This window comes from Mixophyes fleayi, chromosome 9 (assembly GCF_038048845.1).
Source record: "Mixophyes fleayi isolate aMixFle1 chromosome 9, aMixFle1.hap1, whole genome shotgun sequence".
Classification (NCBI taxonomy): Eukaryota; Metazoa; Chordata; class Amphibia; order Anura; family Limnodynastidae; genus Mixophyes; species Mixophyes fleayi.
The window spans coordinates 23,328,847-23,353,507 of record NC_134410.1 but is presented as its reverse complement, the minus strand read 5'-3'; the positions used below and the strand labels follow the sequence as shown (position 1 = coordinate 23,353,507).

At 37.8% G+C, this 24,661-nt stretch overlaps 1 protein-coding gene across 1 annotated transcript; it reads right to left on the bottom strand.

Moving 5' to 3' along the window:
- Positions 1 to 1,257: 1,257 nt before the first annotated feature.
- Positions 1,258 to 21,259, bottom strand: LOC142102219 (cytochrome P450 2A4-like). Its single transcript, XM_075186934.1, has 9 exons — positions 21,024 to 21,259; positions 17,513 to 17,675; positions 10,931 to 11,083; positions 9,691 to 9,851; positions 7,292 to 7,468; positions 5,073 to 5,214; positions 4,725 to 4,912; positions 2,716 to 2,857; positions 1,258 to 1,579 (listed from the first exon to the last, which is right to left on the bottom strand). Exons 1-9 carry the CDS (start codon positions 21,201 to 21,203, stop codon positions 1,398 to 1,400), a joined length of 1,488 nt encoding a protein of 495 aa, XP_075043035.1. The 5' UTR covers positions 21,204 to 21,259; the 3' UTR covers positions 1,258 to 1,397.
- Positions 21,260 to 24,661: the final 3,402 nt, after the last annotated feature.

Here is a 24,661-nt window from a genome sequence, read left to right as displayed (position 1 = left end):
CAGCTATGTGTGTTTGCAACATACAGTATGTATTCCTTTCTTTCTTTACTTACAGTACAAAACCTTTCCATTATTAATTATACAGTTTTATTTCATTTCATTCTCTGTATGTAAGTGGAATTTCAATTATGCTATTGTAAGGGTAGCACTGGGCTATTTGTTGTTTTGGTAAAAAAAAAAAGAGGTATAACATTATACAAATTACTAATGTGAATCTCGCATTACCCTCATATAAGCCATTTTCTTGCAAATACTATGTTATCATGTCAATTGTCTTCAACACAAAGTTTGTATTATACACCATTACTTGTGAAAAACTCAATAAACTTTATTGTTCAAAAAAAAAAAAAAAACATCAAGTTCTGAGTGAGCTCATAAAAGGCTCACCGTGTATGTTTCGTAAACCTTACATCAACCTTATAATTCTAAAACCTTTGCATGCAAATAAGCACATGGAGACTTGAATAAGTTATTAAAAATTGCCAGAACTTTTATTATGATTTTAATTTTAACTAGACCTATGGTGGCGGAGAAAGGGCACTGGGAAACAACTCTCAAGCTGACAAACACTGTCACGAGTGGACTGGCGCAAACCGCCGTACGTCCACCACCACGGGGAACAAATCCCAACATAACTTTTGCGCTGAGTTGGCGTCAGAATGACTGCCCCTTTTAAAACTCACTCTGCCCTCTCTCACCGAGTCGAACAGGGACCCTCCTCACCGAAGGGCCAAAAAGGGAGTTACTGGTGCCTCAACGGGGGGCAGTGACCTACGACAACTACCAATGTGCCCACAAATCAGCCGCTGAACGCAGTGCCTTCCTACCGCAACATAACCGGACATACCCTACCAAAGGAATGGGCGGGTGGGATCTCGTGCTGTGGAATGAACCAGAACAGGAAGTGCAGCCTCCTATATCAATCAAGGTCCCTCCCACTGGATTACACATTGGTCGGGCCAACCCATGTTAACACCTTCAGGTAAGTGTTCAGCTTACTACAAACCCTGTCGCCCTTTAAGTGCATTCGTCCTATTCAGCCTCATTTGTCATTATCAGTACAGTGCTATTTCATCACTACTGCAGTATAGCATACACATTTTTCAGTAAACCCTCTGTGAGCAGATACCTCATATTATTCCTGGGGTTGTTTTACAAGTTTATATTTTTGGAGCTTAGTTTAACCCTTTTCTTTTTTTAAATATTAACCCCTCCTTTATAACAATTGCTAATTGAAAATAAACACGTGTCATAAACTAGAATACATTTTTCAAGCACACGATGGAGAGACTAACCTATAAGATATGATCAAGCTTAAAATCTCATGAATAGGAGATGGTTTTGACAGTCAATACAGTATTTTTCAATGAACAGAACAGTAAAATAAATGTTAATAGTTAACGGGGAATGAAAGCAATCTTGTAAGGTTTTGGAATATTCTCCAGACCAGATACATCTGGTGTGATGTCCAATTCCTCCTGAGGAACAGGAGACTTCAAATTAAAATTTTGCAAAATAGTAATTAAGAAAAGAAAAACCTCCATTCGAACCAAGGACTCTCCCAAGCAGTTCCTTTTCCCTAGAGCAAGATAAAAATATACAGCATCATTACATGGCTTCAATCACAAAATAAAGGACAGCTGAACATATTAGTTTCTTAAACTAAAATGCTTTTTAGACTGTCTACACAGCTGTTTAGTTATTGACTGTAAATCATGGAATATGTTTTTGCTTGTGATGGAGGAGAGAACAAATACCATAAGGTCCCGACAGTATAAAACTTCCTGTTCTGTTACTTCCTTCCTCAATTTAATGCTGCTGCCAGCCTAAACCACAATGATAAGACCTGAGATTTCATGTTGTTCTCACCAAATTATCGTCTACAAGCCTAAACACAATTCATGCTCTACATGAAGCATTAGACACTTCCCAGAGGAATTCAATTTGCTATTAATATAGGTTGAAGGGGCAACTGTGGACCATATGATGATGGGATTTGCACAGCCCCGCCACTCATTGGCCAATGAAATCTGTGAGCTGAGGAGGCAGGGCCTGATGACACAAATCATGTCATTAAGGCCCTGCCCAGTTCACAAGAAAGAGAAGCTGGATCTGGAAGGGAGGTCTCGAACACATTCCGGAAAGTAGACAAGTATGTTTTATGTAAACAAAGTAGGACACTACATCATTTTTACTTTAAACTCCATAACAATATAAGCACCTTGGAATCGTGGGCAGGAATAGGGTTGCTTTTAAATGCTAGTTTTACTAAACTATTTGTTTGAAAAAGTGGAGATGTTGCCTATAGCAACCAATCAGTTTCTAGCTATCATTTATTTAGTGCAGTCTATAAAATGACAGCTAGAATCTAAATGGTTGCTATAGGCAACATCTCCACTTTTTCAAACCCGCAGTTTATTAAATATACCCCTTAGCCTCTTCAGGCTTCATGCATACTATGTAAACACAACTATCTGCATAGCATGAAAACAAGGTAGTACTGAGCTATCATTACAATTTTTTGCACTGCTTTCTGTGATATCATTTTGACCTATGACTGTGGTTAACAAAAAAAAATGTTAAATACCAAGCATTTCATTTCAACTACTGCATTACTTATGATGTGGACATTTTACTAGTCTTACTTGATGAATACAATGACAATAACTACAAGAACTCTAAGTAAGAATTATTTATATTTACAAGTCTCTATACCTGTAGCTAGAGGCATAAAGGCATCATTCTTTTTAAATTCACCATTTTCATCAAGGAAATTCTTAGGGTTGAACTCATTCGGGTATGGGAAGCAGGTGGGGTCTTTCAGTACCGAGGTCAACATTGGAAACACATTGGTGTGCTGGAAAACATAATAAATTGAAGGGTAACTTTATATATCCCTAGGTTGTTTTCATCTCCATAATCTTTTGCTATATATCTGTTTCATATGGAGTAACTTGTTAATTTCATAGTTAATTTTCAAAGGTACCATGGCGTATAGTTTATTTTAGATCTTTTTTGTAGTATAGAGGAATAATAATTTGATTGCAGGAAAAACAAACAAGAATAACAAGAAAAATACATAATTACCACTTAAGGGCTTTGAAATCTCTATTTATAAAAGAAGAAGTTTGTTTGTTTGTTAGTTTGGAGGGGGCCTGCAAACAAATCAGTATTCCCCACCTATACTTAAGGACTGCCTCATGCTGAAGAGTGTTACACTCTTCCCGGAATCACTGGTTTGTTGGTGCTGGGACAATGGTAAAAAAAAATCAGGACACCGGTGGCAACTTTGCAAAAGCAGTGATGCCAGTATAATGGTATTACCTTTAATTAAAGACACCCAAAAACCACTCTTTAACTAATTTATGAAGGGAAAAAAATATTTTACAACATAATACAATGGTAATCTTCTAATTTGGCAATCCAGTGTTAATGAGTTAATGAATTTTAAAAAACTAATATGCAATACCAACTGCTCATTAGGAGCACCTGGCTGTTTTTTCAGTTTTTGACCCAATAAATATGCCAGATTGGCTAGTATTGGGGAAGCTGGTTCAGAATAAAATTGCTGGAAGAGAATATCTTCTCTTGCAGTAAGAAAAAAACTGATCCAGTACCAGTTGGAATGGGAATTTAGATTGGCCCACTAACATAAGCAGGACCACCAAAAATGTAATGAAGTCTGGATAGTAGATAGTATTGAAAACTTTTTGCCTCAGTCTCTTGATGCTATAGGAAGTATAATGTTTCCTCTGCAAAACCCACAACCAGCACCTGGGCTGGGATGGCTCCACTATAACAGGCAGCTTGAGTTCCCCCTTTAATAGTGGGGTTCTATACCAGCCTGTTCCGAAAGAAAGGCAGGAGAACTGACTAAAGCATGAGAATACTCCATGTGCGGTATTAATTAAGTTTATAGCTTCCCATGAGGGGTGTATATGGTCCGCATAAGAAGTACTACATATCATGCTAATTTATTTAGTATGTTGTGGTGCACCAGGGATGTTTTGTGTTATTAAGTTCTCTTTCATGCTGCAAGTATATTTGTATATAAAAACTTTCCTCATATGTGCTTTTATCTGTAAATGTTGACTGAATACTTATAGTATTATTACTAATATTATAGTGTTCATGAGAATATACCATGGTGGAAGAGGGGCACTGCATGGTGAAAAGGGACATAGTGAATTTGATTTTTAAGGCGGGGGGGGGGGGGGTTGCATTAAAATTATTTGAACACAGGTTTCAAAATTCCTAATTAAATCTTTAATGTGATAATCAGAGACTTGAACTTTATAGCTTAAAAGAGAGAGAAAGATAAATATGACTTTAGGTAGTGTACTTACTCAGGGGCGGGCTGGCCCGGGGGGCAGGTTAGGTTGCTATTAGGGCCGGGGGGTAGGCTGGCCGGCCGCCCCCCGGATGCTAAATACAATACTTTCCACCGCGGCCACATCTGATGACATCAGATGCGGCCGCATCAGCGCACAGGCAGCCGCATCACATGACAGGGGATGCGGCCGCATCATCAATGACGCGGCCTCATCCCTTTTCATGGGATGCGGCCGCCTGTGTGCCCCCGGGCCACGCCTCTCCCAGCCCACGCCTGTACTTACTGTAAAATTTGCTTGCCTTTTAAAAAAATTATTACACAGTTATCTACATATATTTATATATACCAAGTCTGACTATAAAATATGCTCTATCATGCAAAGGGCATTTACCTTGGGTATAGAGTATCCTCTATACTTGATGTCTCCTGTAGTTTTCCGTGGAATACCCATTGGGACAAGGTCTATAAACCGTTGTATTTCATGAATCACAGCATCTGTGAATGGCATCTTGTTTCTGTCTTGCATCTTGGGATTTCGGTCTTGACCAATGACCTGGTCAATCTCCTTGTGGATTTTGGCTAGTAAACATAAATTATAATAATTCACTTAGTAAGTAACTTAAGCATGTAGACCTTAAATATCAATATTCATTATGCTATTCAGTTGCGCAAGCTGCACACTACCATTACTAGATAGCAAAAGAGAGAATATATGATTTTTTTAATTGGCATTACATACCAATGATATCTGGGTATTTCAAAAGAATAAGGAGAGAATAAATCAGAGTTGTGCTGATGGTCTCCACCGCAGCAAAGATGATCTGTAAAGTGCTGTTGACTAAATTGGTGAGGTGGAATTCACTTTTAGGATTCATCTTTTCCTGGAGACATGGGTGGAGATATTAAGAAAAGGTTGTGTAGACTCATTATTATATCTCATAACAAAGGGAGGAATTTAGCTGGCAATCTGCTGTAAAAGGATGTAAATAGTTTTACACATTTGTGCAGCCATGCACCTAATTTGAAGTCAAACAGGTGGAAGACATAGGTGTGACAAAATAATAGTTTAAAGTCTCGTTTAACTTACATGGTTTGAAATGAGTTGTTCCACAGCAAGCTGACAGGGTGTCTTTGAGTCAGGGTAACCAGAACAGCTGATGATAGCTCCCTCTTAAAGGTAAGGTGGGAGTGTCACCTGCCCATCAAGCTAGAGCTGTGGGAGGAGCGTCAGGTATAATAGCCAGTTTGTGTCACTAGTCAGGTTGACCAAAGATGGAAAAGTTACTTGGTGTCTAGAGAGCTGGTCTTTCTTTAGCTAGTGTTTAGGGTCACCAGGAACTGTGTGGGATCTTTATGGTGTCAAATAATTTACCATCCTGACATTAAAACTAATAAAAAACCATGAAGTTGTTCACATGTGTTTCACTAGAAGTGTGCTCTAGCCTAAATATATAAAACATAAATGCTGATGAGAGTATTAGTATTCTTTAAAATCATACCCCCCACTTCAAACTAATGTGAATTCCAATGTATTGTTATTCATTTAGCTTCTGCCTTGTCTTGCCACAACTAATATTAGAATTTTTGAGTTGCTACAAATGCTCTCTATAAAACAGGTTACACAAACACAAAGCACTGGCAATAGGGATCAAGTCATATGAACCATGCCAGATTAATAAAAGTTTGTATCATGTTGTTATTTTGATAAATCTGCCAGTTATTGGAGTGGAGTGGGTTTGGCACACCTATAGAGCACAAAGGGTGGAGTGGGAGTAAGTGAAAATTAGTGGACAGGTATTTCAAAATGTAAAATAAAATGTTATTGATAGTATTTTGACATTAACATCTTTATGCTGGATTATTATATTGGAAATAATATTGGTTTGGACTTTATAAATGGCATTTATATGTCTTCACTTATCTTTTAAATGTTCAGCCTTTTGGACTTAAGCAGAATGAGACTTACGCCAATTTATTTTGCGTATCTTGCATGAAATCACTCAGAAAGTGGGCACACACACAAGCTTCGAAGCAGACTGCGTGATTCTGACACTTATTTTTGCCTGCGCCTGAAGAGCCACAACAGAGAGGGAAGAGTCATTCTAACAATAGCCGAGTACAGTAAAGACATATTCATGCTAATGAGGCTCATGCAGACCTACACAAACTTGTATATACCCCAGTTAGGAGGCATAACATTTCCACCTGATATAGGGTAGACAAAACTAATCGCTAAGTGTGATGGCTTTTCGTAAACCATGCTGATGTGAAGACAAACAGATCTTGGGATGCATACAGCTCTACAGATAGGAAATATGTTATTTTTCCCATCCTCTTTTTTTAAAAAGTAATTTATTCCCATTTTGTGGTCAACTCCGCATCATCAGCTCCTTTGTCACTGAACTACCATTATTTATGAGCTGGTCGAAGAAAAAAAATCATCTAGATAGCTGTTGATCTGTTATGCCCTTTAAATCCCTTCAGTTTTGTGGCTTTCCACCAGTTGTCTCTTTTGTGGAGAGGTTTAAAAAAATCATGAAATAATGTAATTATTTATTGTGTAAAACAGGCTTTCCTTTTGTCTCTATGCAGCGAACACACTATTGTGGTATAGTTTTATAATGCTGTATTCAAACTGTGTCCTTGACTCTCCATTTACTGTAACTTCAGGGTAACATATTTCCATTCATACTAGCACTGTTTTATATTGCAGCTGGGGGGAAATGATGTAATTATTATGATCGGCTTGTTTCTCTCCTACACTTGAAGTAGGGTAATAAATCAAAGACAATAATAATAAAATTAACAGTGGCAGTTTTTTGCTAACATCACTTTTGAGAATGTGGTTATAAATCTCTGTTTGGAGTTTCTATTAATCAATATAAAAAATCCTATATAATTTTTGCTTTTTGTGGGCTGTTTTTTTTATTTGACATCTGAATATTGTTTCATATTTACCTTCTCCATTTTAATGAGAAAAGCATCAACATAATTCCTTGGATTATTGGGGTCCAAGGTGTTCTTGTTCATTTCAACCCTCTTTTCCACAAAGAGCAAAAGCTTTCTCAAGTTATCGAAAATCTTCTGGTGTCGTCCAGGAATGTAACGCATGATTGTGGGGAACATCTCAAACAGCTAAAGGGAATGAATTGGGCATAAAAAAAGATAACAATGCATACAATATGTATTTAAAATGTGTAGATAGAGCATAGCATTCATTTGGAATAAAAGTTGAAGGTCACATTAAAGGCATGTAAGACATACACGTTTTTCTATTTTTTTCTTGTTCACTTCTAGTTTTCCAAGGGTAGATGGATATACTCAGAAACTATGAGCTTAAGTGTCTTCCTAGAATTTACAATCCTGTAACTCTTGCATTTTCAACATTTGCCAGAATAAATTCCAAAGGTGACCATTATATACCACCCATGCTATATAGTCACACCTCCCTCCAAGTACTCCTCTGATCACTGATCAGCCCCTCAGAGACCCTTACCATTTACCAGATTATATTTGCTATATGAGTTGCCAAAAGAAGAGAAAAGTACTACTTGTGAGAGGCACTCCAAGATTCCCAAATGCAAATACCATCTTAATTTAAATACACTGGATAAGTCCTGGGTACAGAAAATGTATTTTTATCACATATCATAGAGCAAATTAAACAATACATCCCCATATGGTATACCAATTAAATAGTATACATAAAGACTCTCAGCCTGCAAACAGCATTTGACACATATCTTTTTGCTGACAATCTACATCCTAAATACTTTGTGTAGGTTGTGAATTGCATAGGAGATTATTAAATGTGATTTATAAAAAGAGGATACTGCTGCCCATAGTATTCTCACACATTTTAACTTCCATATTAGGCGTTTAAGTGTTTTTTTTTAATTACACAAAATAAAAGTTAATTTTTATAAGTGTGTTAGTAGCTTTATTTCTTAATCTTTCTTGAATTCATCATTTTGGGTAAATTAACTGCCAAGTTTTTTTTCCCCCATAAAGAGTTAGGACGTATCCATTGTATTTAAATTAGGATGGTATTTATATTTAGGAACCTTGGAGTGCCTCTCACAAGTTGTACTTTTCTCTTCTTTTGACAGCTCATGTAACATAAAAATTACTGAGGGAGCACCCAGTAAAACCAAAAGAAACGACTACAATAGAAATATGAATTAAGAATACTAAACCCTCATTAATGGTTTATACGGTATTATAACATTTTACTGCGGAGGGTTCGCTAGTCTGTGAACAGATTGTAGTTTGCTATGTGCTAGCAGAAGAGAGCTGAATTGGGATTTAAAACCCCTAACTTAGTTTGTAAATAGTGAACAGTTCCTAAAATGAAAGAAGGCGTTGCGGCTCTGCTTTTTCTTTATCTGCATCCTCCCATAACAAATTTGCACATTTTGGGCACCGAAACATCGATGACTCTCTTCTCCTACCTTTTGCTAAACCTGGTGGAGTTATTATGTAATGTGCGCCAAACAATTACAGGTTCTAAACTCTTCATTGTGCATATTAGAGCCCAATAAACAAGACACAAGATATTTTATGTTCTGCAACAAATATTTCTAAGGGTTATTTAAAACAATACAAAAGTGTTATGCTCCTACTTTAAGCAATGTAATAAAAACTTTCAAACACAGAAGCGACACATGTAATAAAGTCAGTCCGTTGCCCTTTCACCTATGATTTATTTAATGCTGTAATATCACCTAAGTAGTGAACAATTTTGTTAACCACTTTAAAATGACTACAGGAGGGGGGGTGTAAGTGGGAGGGTCCATGAAAAACCCCAATGCCTGTAATTGTGACTTGGTGCATCTGCTTTTGCCCGGGGAAACCGGCTGAACGAAGCAACCTAGGGTATCAGGGAAGAAGAGAGCTATAATGCTTCACTCCCTAACTAAACCATGAACATAGCTAAAATATCAGTATCTTAGGAGTAAAAGCTAAAATTAATAATAGCGGTGATGGTAGTGGTAGCAGGTTGGGCTTTTTAGTGATATTTTCAAACATTCCACCATGTGTATTTTCAGGATTATTTGCAAACCTGTAAATATATTTTCCAGGGTGGTGCCAAGGACCTTGAAGAGGGCAGCACTTTGAGATATCCTGCCCTGGAAATTAGGGACTCTCATAAAAATCACAAGCAGAACAGGATTGCATTTTGTGGTTTGTAAATTAACTTTATCGCTTCAATTGATCAAACCAAACCAAGAACCATAAACATAGAAATAATTGGCAATTGACTCTAATTTCTTAAACAAACCACATGAAGTTCGTTCACCTGTAACTGATAGCATTGCCAAATAGGAAATTAATCTTCATTGTTCTTTGGCACTTACCTGCCCCCAGAATGAGCTGATAATGAATATGGTTTCATACATGTAGGACAACACATCAAGGAGCTCTTTATCCTCATAATCATGGCGATTTCCAAACATGATGGTTAAAACAATGTTGCATGGGGCTTTGTTTAGAAACAGTCGTGGATCAAAAAATGATTCTGGAATATGCACAAAAAAGAGAAAATTTACATTCTTGGAAATTGGAAAACAGTATGGGCCTCATTAAGAGTTGGGAATAAAACCAGTAGTATATATTTGCATATTGGTAAATATGTTGCACTGTGGGCAATGTTGGAATGGGGCATGAAGGGTCCATTGTGGGAATGCAGTGGTAGCGACCCATGAAACAGTGTGCCTCTGAAGTGCTGTGGCCAACCATGACTGGTTTAACTCAGTTCACTGGTGCAAAATCTGAGCTCTGCCCTCAGACATGTTCAAACACCAGTCAGGAAAATGTGTTATAGACTTCTTTCCAGGGGGCTGCTGTGCAGAGATGTTGTGGTGAAAAAGGGATACCGAGGGAAACCAAAATAATAGTCCAGCCAGCTTGGTATCCCATTTTCCCATTAAGTAGTGATCGTTCACTATACCCAACCACTGTTTATATTAATGGCTTAGTATTTGGGAATTTAATAGCAGCGAAGTGTCACGTGGACATTCCGGAGATTTTGACAGAAATCTATGCTCGTTTTTTCCTCGTGCCTCATAGAGACGTAGCTATTCTTACAGTACTAGAAGCATTGGGCTACAGTACGTTAAAGTATCTGGGGTAAGCACACATAAAGCAGAGAGAGTGACCTGTTACCTGCAGGAAATGAACAGCATCCAAAGGAGGCAATATTAAAAGGACTGTTGTTATAGTAAAGAAGCTTACAGTCTGCTGTAGATACCCAGATATACCCAACAGCATTGAGAACATTTAGTAAAACTACTCAGTAGCTTATTGGGGTAAGGATTAAAAGTTTTCCCAAATGTCATCACTAGTGTTAAATAGGTCTTTATATCTGCGTTTGACTGGTCGTTTGTGTATTCAAAAACTTTCTGAATTTATAGCAGTCACAAATTAGACATTCTCTTTAATTTTTTATCTAATAAATCTTCCCTTTTTTGCACAATTTTTGTAACAAAACTATGTTCAGAAAAGTTTCTTATCGAGATAAAAATCATTTATGATAATCATCATTTTATGATGTGGATCAGGTACATCTGATATATTGTACATTTTCACAGCACCAACCTTTTGTCTTCTTTAATTCTGCCACTAGGCACTGAGCTTCTTCCTGAATTTGTTCCTCAGTGTTCCTCTTTCCCATGCCAAAGTCCCGTAATGCAGAAAGTGAAAAAGAACGAAGTTCCCTCCACCTCTCCATGTTGCTAGTGAAAGCAATTCCTGATTGGTGAAATACCATGAATTAATTTTGTTTGGCACTAATGACTTTGAGCTATCAATATACACCTTTGTACAGTTGAATATTTGTATTACAGTACATTGCTTTATGCACATATAAATGCACTTTACCAAAAGAAAAGCTCCTGGATAATACAGTTAGAAATAATGGCCAATTTCTGGTCCTGTCACCTATGGTATTTAAAAATAACGCATAGAAATTAATTTGAATATTTCACATTATAACAAGTGCAAAATCAAGAACATTACTGCAGTCATCCTACTTTCAGCAAGGATCATTTTCTTCTGACCTGCTCCTCCTATCATTAGGAGCTAAATACTGCTTTTCTGCAAATACTGTCACATATCATGAATACCTGTAGAAACTAGGGGTGTGCACCGGGCACTTTTAGTGTTTTGGGTTTTGGGTTCTGATTAGCTTGAGGCTTTGGGTTCTGATTTGTTTTGCCAAAACACCTAACGAAAGGTTTTGGTTCTGATTTAGGGTTTTGGGTTCTGATTTATTTTTAAAAAAGCATAAAAAGCGTTAAAATCCTGTTTTTTTGTTTTTTTACACTCCTACGCTATTATTAACCTCAATAACATTCAATAACAATCATTTCCACTAATTTCCAGTCTGTTCTGAACACCTCACACCTCACAATATTGTTTTTTAGTCCAAAACGTTGCACCGAGGTAGCTTTCTGGACTGCGTAGTGGAGTGGCCCCGGTACCCAATTTGGTACCGGGGCCACAATACCTCCTCCAACTGGTCTCAATTCCACTGCACGTATGGCTGCTCCTCCATCCTCTGCAGCATATAGAGGGTGGAGTTCTAGCGTGTCAATGCCTCTTGTTTTCGATCATGACTGTGCATTTTAATTATTTTTAGATTTGGCCCCAACACTGAATGTAGTTTAATATCTGATACGCAGCTATCTGGACTGCGTAGTGGAGTGGCCCCGCTACCCAATTTGGTACCGGGGCCACAATACCTCCTCCAACTGGTCTCAATTCCACTGCACTTATGGCTGCTCCTACCTCCTCCAACTGGTCTGAATTCCACTGCACAGATGGCGGACACCGGATGCACGTCTAACACCAACATAGCTGTTGAACGTAGTAATAGAAATGGCAGTTCCTCTTTTTTGGAACTACAGAAACAATGAACGTAGTAATATAAATGACAGTTCCTCTTTTTTGGAACTACAGAAACAATGAACGTAGTAATAGAAATAACAGTTCCTCTTTTTTGGAACTACAGAAACAATGAACGTAGTAATAGAAATAACAGTTCCTCTTTTTTGGAACTACAGAAACAATGAACGTAGTAATAGAAATGGCAGTTCCTCTTTTTTGGAACTACAGAAACAATGAACATTGTAATAGAAATGGCAGTTCCTCTTTTTTGGAACTACAGAAACAATGAACGTAGTAATAGAAATAACAGTTCCTCTTTTTTGGAACTACAGAAACAATGAAAGTAGTAATAGAAATGGCAGTTCCTCTTTTTTGGGACTGCAAGAATATATTGCTCTATAATATTTTTTATACTTTTTCAATTATTTTTTTATATTTATTTATTTTTTTAAAAAAAATTGGGTATTTTTTGGGTATTTTTTATTTATTTTTAAATGATTTTTGGCTAATTAACAAATTGCTATGGACTTATCAGAAACAAATACAGGACAAAAGCACCACTGGACTCAGCAGCACAGACACTGGCCAAAGCACCACTGGAATCAGCAGGACAGAGCACTGGAAAAAATACTACTGGACTCAGCAGGACAAAGCACCACTTGACTAAAGTAATCAGCAGGACAGAGCACTGGACAAAGTACTAATGGACTCAGCAGGACAAAGCACCACTTGACTAAAGTAATCAGCAGGACAGAGCACATCAACCTCCCTCTTCAGTAACCACAGGGAGAATGAAGATGGCGGCCGCGAGCGGGGCATTTATGAGATCCGAGTCTCGCGAGATCCGACGCGAGACTTGGATGTCATAGCCTCGTTTTGCATTCCTTGGGCGGCCGGAAGTACCCGAATAGTGCTCGGATCCGCACTGTTCGGGTGGGCTTGGATTAGCGAAATCCGAACCGCTCATCTCTAGTAGAAACAGGCAGAAATATGTCCCTGATGTTACAAAAGAAGATAAAACTATTTGCACTGCAGGCTTGCATCTTTCTGCATCAAAAGAAAACCTTTTGTGAACATTAAGTAATAAAACTGACAAATTATTGCCTAGTTCTGAATTTGGGCGTGTCTTAGCTGATTTTAGCTCTGTTTGTAAATTATAATTAGCATGGAACTTTGCACCTTTGCGAAACTGCCTGTTCAGCTGCTAAACTTAATTTGTTAAAACTTTTTGCAAATTTAGACTGTAAATTACAATAGGGACTGATGTGAATGGCAAATTTTCTCGGTACAGTGGTGCCTAATACGGTGGTGCAATATATACAATATTAATAACAATAATAAAAATAATAATAAAAATAATAATAAAAATAATATGTGGTAGTTACCTAATGTATAAAACCCCTATTTTCCAATAGATTGTACCGAGAATTTTTGTTTTGAGAACTAAGATATATTTTTGTTAAAGATGCATGCATGAGTATATTGTAGTTTCTGAATCCGGTTGTTGACTCTTGTATATCCATTCATTAGTATTTAAATCTAGTTGCTTTTTATAAGTTATTTTTCAGATATCAATATCTGTTTATATCAAGATTATAAATAATTATTTTATTGGTGAAATAAAAAAATATTTTTAATATATAGAAGCACAGGATTTACATCATATTTCTGAAGATTATTTCTAGCTTTTGGGTCACCTTTCTTATTGTTTCAGGTTTTCTTTCCATTTAGGGATTGGCACCAATAAGCTAGGTAGCAACAATAGATGCTTATTTTATATAGTGTGAGCGCCTGAGAGATAATTTTTATTTACTATGTCATGCGGTCATGCTCATCACCTATGAAAATAAATTACTTGTCCATGCAGCAAAAAGATGAATCAAGGACAGAGGGACCAGCCCTGCACTGGACTTGGGCACCAGTTGATAGGATCCTTTTCCAAGATGACTACACATAGTTGGTATAGGTAGAAATCAAGCACAGAAGAATCCAAAAATAATAAGAAATAATATAGTGTGTTACCCTCCAAATAGCATGAACAAATTGTCATAAATGTAGTAAATAAAGCTCAAGCCAGTGGAGATAACGTTTTAAAGGGTCCTTCTGGTAACTCCAATCAGCCCTTATCTCACATCCACTACTACGCATTTCACAGATCCTGTCTGCTTCTTCAGGAAAATTCTGAGAGAATAACAGCCTAGGGTATATGTATTGTATCATTGGTTCAATGTGTCATGTAGTTAGCAATATTGGTCAGACCCAACAATTCTTCACTAATGCAGAGTTGATGGATTTCATAGGGACCTGTCAGTGCTAATGACAGCAGTCAACTAGATTTTTGGGGTTTGCCAACAATGATTGAAACATAGAAAATATATTTCTGTGATAACGTCTTTGTCTGTGTGTGTGTTTCAGTTTTCCATCAGATCATTCTCAGGCATTGTGTTAGTTTTACTTCCATCCCTGTTGTAGCATTTGTGACCAGCTAAATACCACTGTTAAAGTGTAGTAAAAGTCTAGCCCCAATCAGTGCATGATAAAATATGATCGCCTCATAAGGTATATGGATAATTTATTTATCTAATGTAACTGATAGCAATGTACTCGTTAATTTGGAATGCACTGTGTTTTTAGTGGCCGGTAATTGAATCAGAGCCTTGGGTAATGTTCGATAAACACTGCCATGTCTTATATGTCTCCAGTTTCCATGTTACCGATAAGCAGCTTTAGCATTCCCCTTAGGTGGCACTAATGCGACCTGACCATCTAGTCAGTTTTCTCTTTCACACACTGATTATAACTCAGACTTCCCATAGTGAATGTAGCATCAGTGTCTTTGAAATTACAGATTTTCAGCATCATGTTGGCTCTATTTCTTATTTGCCAAAACTCTCAGTCTCAACAAGCCACAATTATTATAATCGAAACCCTATGTCAGGCGCCGTCCCCGTACTTTCGCTGGGTGCCAGGGAGAGTTGTCTGCCCTCTCTGTCCAGCCGCATCCAATTGCTAGGCTTCCTCTATTTTCAGGCCGACGCCCGACGGGTGCATGCGCAGTAGCTTTCGTGCCCCATTGCTAGGCATCGGGACACTATTAGTATTAATTATCGGCAGTCAGATGTGCTCTGACCGTCAAAACCACCTCTGGCCAATCAGGGCCTAACTTCCCCTATTTATAGGAGGCCCTAGCACCATTTTGGTGCCAGAAAATCAGGTCCCCTCATGCTCCAGTGCTCCAGGATCTACACCTGCTTTCTGACTGACCTACCGGCATCTGAATTGGCGACTTCTGACCCTAATTTTGGAAATTCCTTTTTGCCTACATGTATTTCTCCTGGCATGTAACTTCTGGCTTCCTGACTCTTGGTTTAACCCTTGACACCTTGCATCCCACATGGCTTAACTTCAGACTGTACTACTACTAAGCCTGTTCACCCGCTATGTCTCCCTCTCATCTGTGCCCTCCCTCCTAGGTGCCGTTGCTGGCTGACCTTCCCCCTCTCCCCTCCCCTCTAGCTGTGCCTTGAGCTCACTGAGTTACTGTGATTATTGTTTACTGTTCTGTGCTGTCTCACCTCGTATTGTAATCTTGTCTGTCCCTGTACGGCGCCGCGGACACCTAGTGGCGCCCTATAAATAAAAATGAATAATAATAATAATAATAATAATATGTCATTTGGATCTGGCTTGGAGAACCATGACCAGCGAGCATCCCTGGTAAAGTCCAGAGGTGCATTAGACTCTGCAACCTCCAAATTCAGCAGCGTCAATACCAGAAAGTCGACATCAATCAAACTCAGTCCGTAACAACCTAGACCAAGTGGCTCCCTCCTTTTGCTATGTGACCAGGACCCTACACAGTGCATTTAAAATGGTAAAATGAGGAAGGAAATGAAGCGGAAATCTTTTGATCCTAGGGTGTAAAAATTGTATGTCGGAATGGACTCTCGTGAAGACCTCAACACTCACTGTCAGCTGTTCTGTACTTGCAATTCCTTTGGTGTCAATTGTATCTTTGCTATTATATTTCATATTTCTTATTTATCTTACTAGAATCTCTATCAAACGTATTTGATCATCGAGACTTTGGAATTATTTTACCTTAATTAATATATACATTATTACCATATTAGAGCTTTGCAAGGACTAGGATCAAAATTACTAAGTTTACTATTCATTTTGTTTGTCAATTTTCTATTTATTAATTTTTTTACATTACATAAGATTAGCAATATTTTTTTTATTTGACCCAGGAATATGCTTTATTTCCTATATCTGTTATGTTTCTTTCCAAAAGGGACATTGATAGAGTCATATTTTTACCAGCAGACCAGCAAAAAAGTGTCAACACTACCCAGGAGATTTTAAGATCTTTAGTATACCAAGGTTATTAGAGACTATCCAACTAGACTACATTATTAAGGGACCTAGTGCTGGGCACAGAGAGAATGCCTCATTTGCCCTTTATTAAAAAAAGGCCTTCAGCTGTATGCAATTAAATTGCTTTAAAACTTGGACAATTGGTTGCACTGTTTAGCTAGTGTCAGAACAAGCAATATGTCAGTTTCACTTATGTCACTATGCAAATAGATTCAGAAGCAAATTTGAAAAAAACAAAAACAATCTCTGCAATTTTACTGGGTGATTTTCCCTTTAAGAATTGTACAAAAAAACCATGTTAGTAATGATGAACTCTAGTCAGAAACTTCAGGCGGATTGCATAAGAGAGCAAAAAATAAGGCACACACAAAAAAAAATCACAATATTAGAAGTGTTTAGCGGCAATTGCATTTAAAACTTAGGTGATATCAAGTTACCATGGCACAATTGTGGTACCTTTTATTCAGAATGCTTAATATTTAATGGGTTCCGGAAGATTTTTATTTAATTTTTAATACCATGACTACATTTTACTAAAACACTTTAAATTACCCCCATCTTTTACAGGACTGTCGTCCTACTTGTAATAGTGCTCCTTAAAATAAATATAGTAAGATGGTTTCGGAGATGACATTCATGTATGACATCCTTCTTCACATTACGTTGTATAGCAGCACTCCTCTCAGTAACTCTAGGAGCAGGAAGTATTTCTGTGTGTGTGGTATTCCTTTCCACAATAACTTGTGTAGCACTGCTCATCACAGTGACCATGCTCACTGATCATGTCTGTGTGACACATGGCAGCAATTATTTACTCTTCCTTTCTAGTTTTTTTGAGAACTTTCTGAATATCTGATTTCCAATATCCTTAAACAGCATTTATTACATTTTATATAAAGAGAAATTGCTCACCGTAATTCTTGTAGCAAATATCGAATGAATGCACGTCACCTCGAGCCAAGAAATCATCACTTCTGTCCACATAGACTTCCTTCACAGCTTTGTATCCAGTGACAACTATGACCGGACGGGACCCCAGATAAATGGTAAACACCTCTCCATATTTCTCACTTAACTGAATAGAAAAAATAAGTATTGCAGAAAGTCAGGTAAATGTATATAGTGTATCCCAATAAATACATTTGTTCAATTTAAAGGGACAGTACACTGAAGCATGGATTCTAACATATAGTGTAGAGCATAACAGTAAATATGAATATATAAGATAAGTTAACTGTTGTTTTTGCTAATAAAAAGTACTATAAAGAAGATGTCCATTAATCGCCTTTAAATTCCTATTCCCAAATAGATGAAAAACAAAACAAACCACATTTAATCAAGTCAGCTTCTCTGGAGCACCAGAAATCTAACTAGTAGAAATCTAACTAGTAGAGTGCAGCAATATCACAAGAAAAAATCAAATACTGATAGTGGCTGCCAAGAACTATTGCAGTGAATAGGAAGGGGATAAAAAAAAGTTAAAAACCCAGTCTTATACTTTTTGTAAACTATTTTTTTCAGTTAAAAGCTTCAACACATAAGTGAACAAGTTTAAAATTTGTTTATTTACACACTAGACGGCAGCAATAAAGTTAATAATATCCTAATTACAAGGATAAAACTTTTTACCACAGTCTGTGAAAGCGTTCAGAGTAGTGGCTACTTGTTGTTATTAATTATAGTATATACATAGCACTAAAGACATCATTCTGTACTAGAATTTAGTGGAGATCAACAGGGTGCTGTTGCTGTATTTCAGTGGATAGCTGTTGCAATGGTATTTCCAAGGGACTGAATGACTTTTTGTTTAATCTCCAGGTAAAGCTGAGCAATTGCTTTTCAGGAAAATGGAGTTGAGATGGCAAATAGTAGCTTGGACACATGACCTCAAATAATCAGTTAAAACCTGATGCATTGATGACAGAAATTGGACACACATCCAATGTCAACATAGCTGTCATGGCTTTAGTGATGAGCTGTGCAACAGGATGCTGGCTGTCATATTTGGTCCCTCTTGCAAATGGTTGCTTCACAGACAATTGTTGTTTCAAACCATGCTTACTCTTTTTGGTCTCCTTGTGTAGGGATTTATCACCCTCAGTAGTAGCAGCCATAGCGCATAATAATGCATCTTGAGAATCATGGATTGCATTAGGGTAGTCAGTTTGATTTTGAAAATTGGATACTGGACTACATACTAATAATGAGGAGGCTAATGATAAAGGTGTTCACGGTGAAAATTGCATGAGGCGTCTATCCATTCTGCTGCTTTCTGATGCTGGACTGTTTGCTACTATACATGATTTTTCATTTTCCACCTTTTGATAAAGTACTTGAATGAATTTTCTGCAAATGACAAGGAGGAGATGCCTAGATGGTCAACGTCCCTACCTCTACTTATTGTGGCATCACAAAGGCAGCAAATGAATTGACAAATGTTATGTAGTTTGAGGTAAAAATATTTCGATACTCAAGCGGTGCATTTTTTGATCTTATGCCCTGGCATGATAATGCGCTTATAATGGGCATGAAATGACAACTGTCTGCTACTTTGACAACTAATCGTTACTTTTCTGTTTCTAATGTTGGCTCCTCTTCCCTCCTCTATCTGTTGTTGGTGTCCCACAAGAGCATGTCCTTGAACATTTTCTCATTTCCTGGGTGAACTAATCAGCTCCTTTGGTCTCTAGTATCACCTCTATGCCAAAGACAAACAAATCTACCACTCCTCTATTGTTCTTTTGCACTCTTTACTCTCTGGTGTGTCTAGCTGTCTCTCAGCCATCTCCTCTTGGATGTTGAAGTGCTTTTTCACATTCAACATTTACAAAAATGAACTTATGTTTGCTCACCTCCGCTCCTCTCCATCACCATCAATTATTGCAACAATCTCCTTTATTTCTCACGTCTGCTGCCTGGGTATCATCCCCGACCCCTCCCTTTGCTTAACTCCCCACATTCATTCCCTCTCCCAAACCTTTGCAACATTGCCAAGATTAGACCCTTCCTCACCTATAATGCCAACAAAACGCTTATCCACTCTCTCATTGTAAACTCTTAGGAACTGGGCCCCTCTTCCTCTTGTATTCTTATTTACGTCCATCTTGTCCACATGTCCGGACTTGTACCTTGCATTTATGACCTTTTGCACTGTAACTTGCGCTAAAGCTCTACCCATTAGGTTGTGTTGTGCTGCCATGTTTCCAGCATGTCATTCTCTGAGTCTCTTCTGTATTAGGTATTCTTTGTTTTATGCCCTACTCCCTATTGTATGGCATTGCTGATATATGTGGCACCTCAAAAATAGATGAATAATAATAATACAATATATTAATTGTTCTTTAACTTTTTTCAAATATTGTCTTCTTCACTAATGGGTTATGTTCAAATCTTTATCCTTGTTGAGTATTTAATAGCACTGAAATATATAATCTGGTGGTTGTAATTTTAATCAGTTGCATACCACCTCTTACTATACAAAATTCCATATTACTATTTGTTTTACATGGTACATTTTTGTTGCTCGTCATAATATTATAATGGTGTCTAGTCTATATATTCATGAATTTCATCTATATTATTTCTGTATACATTATAACATATGTACTTTTTATTATTAAGTGATGTTTCTTGCATTTTATGTATTTGATGTATTTACCGGAACTGTCTCTTTTAAACTGAGTGTATTTATTTCTGGTATGTAAGTGAGTGGTGGGTTAGCATCTGATGAGCCACCTGCATGGGCGTGAAACATGGAAGGCATTCTGTTTTGTCTGAATTCTGTACCCCATTAGGTGAAACAAAGATATGGTTTTGTTTTAAAGTTGCCGTTTTAGGGTTTGTTGGAACTGCCATTTAGTAGATATACCCCTAGGTGAGAAGCTTTGTTGTTTGTGCTGTTGCTATTGTACACAGTACTACAGTACACCTTGCAATAACACTCCACATAGAATAGTACCTTAAACAATTAGACACACGTCTCATATATCACACATTACATTATAATATACATATTTTTAGCAATTATATAAGCCTTATCTAAAGTCACTTGTTGCTAGTGACTTGGATTTAAGAATGGATAAATTCCATCACACAGACAAGTCAACTCTATTCACTAAACAAAACTAAATAAAACTAAAACATTTTTTACAGTATTTTTTCTATTTAAACATTCATCACATAATTTACCATTCATCATTTAGAATATAAGCTTGGCATTTACTGTGTTCTTCTGTATATATTCTTTATTTTGTACAGAGCTTCAAAAAGGAGGCATAGGAATATAAAAGTAGTTTTTCATAATAAAATGACAAGTTATTACAGAAACATTGCAGTCACCAGCCTCTTTTCTCTATAATTTAGTATGTTACTCCCATTTACCTATATATTCCAAATGTAATTTATATCTAAAAAAAAGACTTACTTTCAGCAGAGATTGTACTAGGTCACCTTTGCATATTTGTAGAAAGTTTCCCAATAATGGTAGAGGGGTAGGTCCTGGTGGTAGGGTCCAGCTTTTCCAGAGCAGTTTAAAACTCATAACTAAGATGAGACAAGGGACAGACAAAGTAAGAAGGAGAGAGACAGCTTCTGAGAGACTCATTCTTGTTGCTGTAAATTGTCTGGTGATTTTTTGTGAGTTTAAATTGTTCAGTTCAATTTAAATACAGGACTTAAAGGGAAGTAAAGGGTTGTGTGGGCGTGGTATCAGTTGCAAAATAAATATATAAATATATATATATATATATTGTGACATAAGCTGTGGGAAAGTCATCCAAGGCAAATATATATCTCACAGGCTTATGTCTTGTACTTTTTAAAGCCATAGGGAAATAATTTGTGTGTGGAAAGGAACTTCCCAAAGTTGTTTTCAGCTATTGGAAAAGCTGGTGAGGATCCCTGGGATATGTATGGAGAAAGAAAGGTGGGCTCCATACTTAAGGCCCATTCCAGGCCTTCTAAATTGCTTGTGTTAGTGCTGGATAATCAGGAGTTCCACCTGTGTTGTGGTGGTAAATGGCTTGAAAGCATTCACTCTCTCTCAGTCTGAGGAGCAGATAGATACTTGCTAAGAGAAACTGCAATTTATAGCCAGTGAGTACTGTTGTTTTGAAAGTGTGTGTGGGACACTAGGTCCCTCACTTCAGAGCTGAAGATCCTGTGTTTAGTTAGTGCCGGACAGGCAAGATCTTTTGTTTGTGTTTTATTTTGCTTTATTGCTGGTGGATAAAACTAGCTGCGGCTACTGAAACCAAAAAACACTTGGCTGGTGTGACATCCTTGTGTGATCTGTATAAAGTGCAGTAGTCTTGTTTCACAAGTATTGAATGTAAGCAATGGGAAATTGTATTAATGTGGGAATGGGAGGTTTATTAATAAAATACTTTATTTTATAGTCATTATTGTGTATATAGTATAGATGAAAAGGAATTGTTGAGTGAATATTAAGATAAATTGTAATATAACCATTGTGTAATACAGTCGTTAACATATCTCTCCGTAAGAAGTCTGCAAAATACAGAGCGCACGGACAAAATTATCCATGGGTGTCTGGTTATGAAAGACTGTAAAGCAGCGGTTCCCAAAGTGTGCACCGTGACACTCTGGGGTGCTGCGGTACTGTCAAAGGGGTGCCGTGGCCAGGGCTGCTTGGTCACAGGCCAAAGGAAAAAAAAAAAAAAGAAAAACCTACTGGGACAGGGCATCCTCCTTTCTCCTAACTGACTGTCAGGGGTGACATTGTGACGTCCGACATTTTCAGTGAAGAGCGGCACAGAGAGGAGCCTCAAGAAAGAAGACAGAAGTAAAATAAGAAAGAAGGCCAAGTAAAAGGTAAGTTAACGAACGGAGTGGAAACAGCGATATGGGAAACACAGTGTGTGACATGATGAAGGGGGAACACATTGTGATGAAACAGAGTGCAGAATGTTGGAGGGGGCACAGAGTGATGATTATTGTACGTATTGTTGTGTTATTTTGTTTGATCTTACTCCATGAGTGCTGTAAATTATTCTTTGAAAGAAATATAAATGAAAAAGATTTTTTTCCATTGATTTATGTGTATTATTTTTGCGAACAACTTAATATGTATTTCTGTTCTAACCTAAATAATAACTAGATTATTTTGACCCAACTACTTAAAATAATTACCAAGCAGTCCTGTTTCTTATCATAGGGCTGCCTTGAAAAAATTATGGAGACCCTAAGGGTGCCTCAAACTGAGAAACTTTAGGAAACCTGTAATCCTATCCATTCCTATCCATTCCAAAATGCACAAGTTTGAGCACAGCCACGATAAAATCAATCACAGCGTGCTTAATGAGTTTATCATAGTTGTTACACTTCAGTTGTTTAATAATAATTTCTTTAAGATAGTAAGAGGGGAATTAAATTCCCTGTGTTGTTTTAAAGAACAACATGGGGTGCGCACAATCACCATTAGTACGTTAACTGCTGCATGTTATTATAGTTACTACGGTCATTTCAAAGCTGATGTTAGCTCACAGCTCCATGAGCCGCGAGCAGAAATCTGCTTTGAAATTACCGTACAAACGGTAATAATGCACGTTTTGCGTTGTTCTTTAGAACCACAACGGAGAATTGCATTCTTCTCCTAGGAGAAAGAGAGCATAAGATAAGGAGTTAAATAAAATTACCAGTGGGATGATACAATAACAAAAATATACACTAACATAAATAAAGATGACTGATAATTCACTGTTAAGATCCATCCACAAGCAACGGATTACTGGCCTTTGCACTACCCTTTAAGCCAGCTATTTTTTCCCTGGGCTTGTCCAGTCCTTCTGGAGTCAAGTCCCACCCTGCCTCCATGCTGCTCAAGTTCCTGTCCCACAGGCCACCCAGACTCCCCTGTGAACGCTCCAGGACCTTGGACTATGGAGCACAGGCTCATCTAATCTTGCCGATGCAAACGACTCTGGATAGCCCCTCCCGCTTGGTGAGAGCGAGTATACAGAGAGGGCATTATTCCGGCTTGCAGCCGCCACTAGCACATATAGCCACTAATAATATAGCTGCATGGCCCCCAGATCTTCGTGGGGGGCATATTGTCTCTCAATCCTAGCAGGTATGTGTGATCCTTGCATGGCGGATTTGCCATGTCATACGCCCCATAGCCCCAGACTCTCAGACTATGTTGAGTCAGCCATCAGACCCCTCTCTTACACATTTTGCAACTGCTATCCTCCAGGCATAACATCCCAGCATTTAAATGGCACTTATACTCTCTGAAGATTTCTGCTACCATACTATAAGCGAGAGTTTCCTATCTCTGGACTGTAATTACCTGTGTTCCATTACATTTATCACAGTTTATTCAGACTTCCTCGGCCACATGTGAAACTCTGTTGCCACCTTGTGGCCTTCTCATAGAGCAGACACTTATTCTAATTGCTCTACTCATCTGTGGCTTTACCTCTTAAAATCGTTTTGACTGTTGACCCTGTCATACTAGATAGCCACAACTTGACTCCCTCTCTGCCACAGGCCTAATACCATCATTGTACACCAATCTTCGTGGGTCCTGTTCCTTTTTACCTTTTGTACCACCCCTTCCCATCCTCATTTGCTTCATGTAAAAAACTCAATAAAATTTTGTTTTAAAAAAATATATCCAATGCCACACGTGGGCCGTCATTGGATAAATAAACACACAAATACACCACTTTGATATTGACATGGCCTGGGAGGTGTACATTAATCAAATACTGATTCAGATACATCACTATTATCTAGCAGGTGGTGCACTTTGTGCAATGAATTTGCCCCCAGATCCGCGAGGAGCTCCGGCTGCCTCCTCTGCAAGACACTCCACCATCGCTGAAGCTGCAAAATGCTGTGGCTACGACCAAATTTTAACCTCAGACGCCTGTGGACTGCCCTGTAGGCATTCAATTTATCCTCATTCTTGATATACCGAACTGCAGGTCGAAAGCAATAATCCATTAATGCAGTCCAGACCCACAGCTCGGCACGATAGAAGGTGGCAGACTGCATTTTTGCAAGTGATTGACACATTTCAACATCCTGCGTACTGGT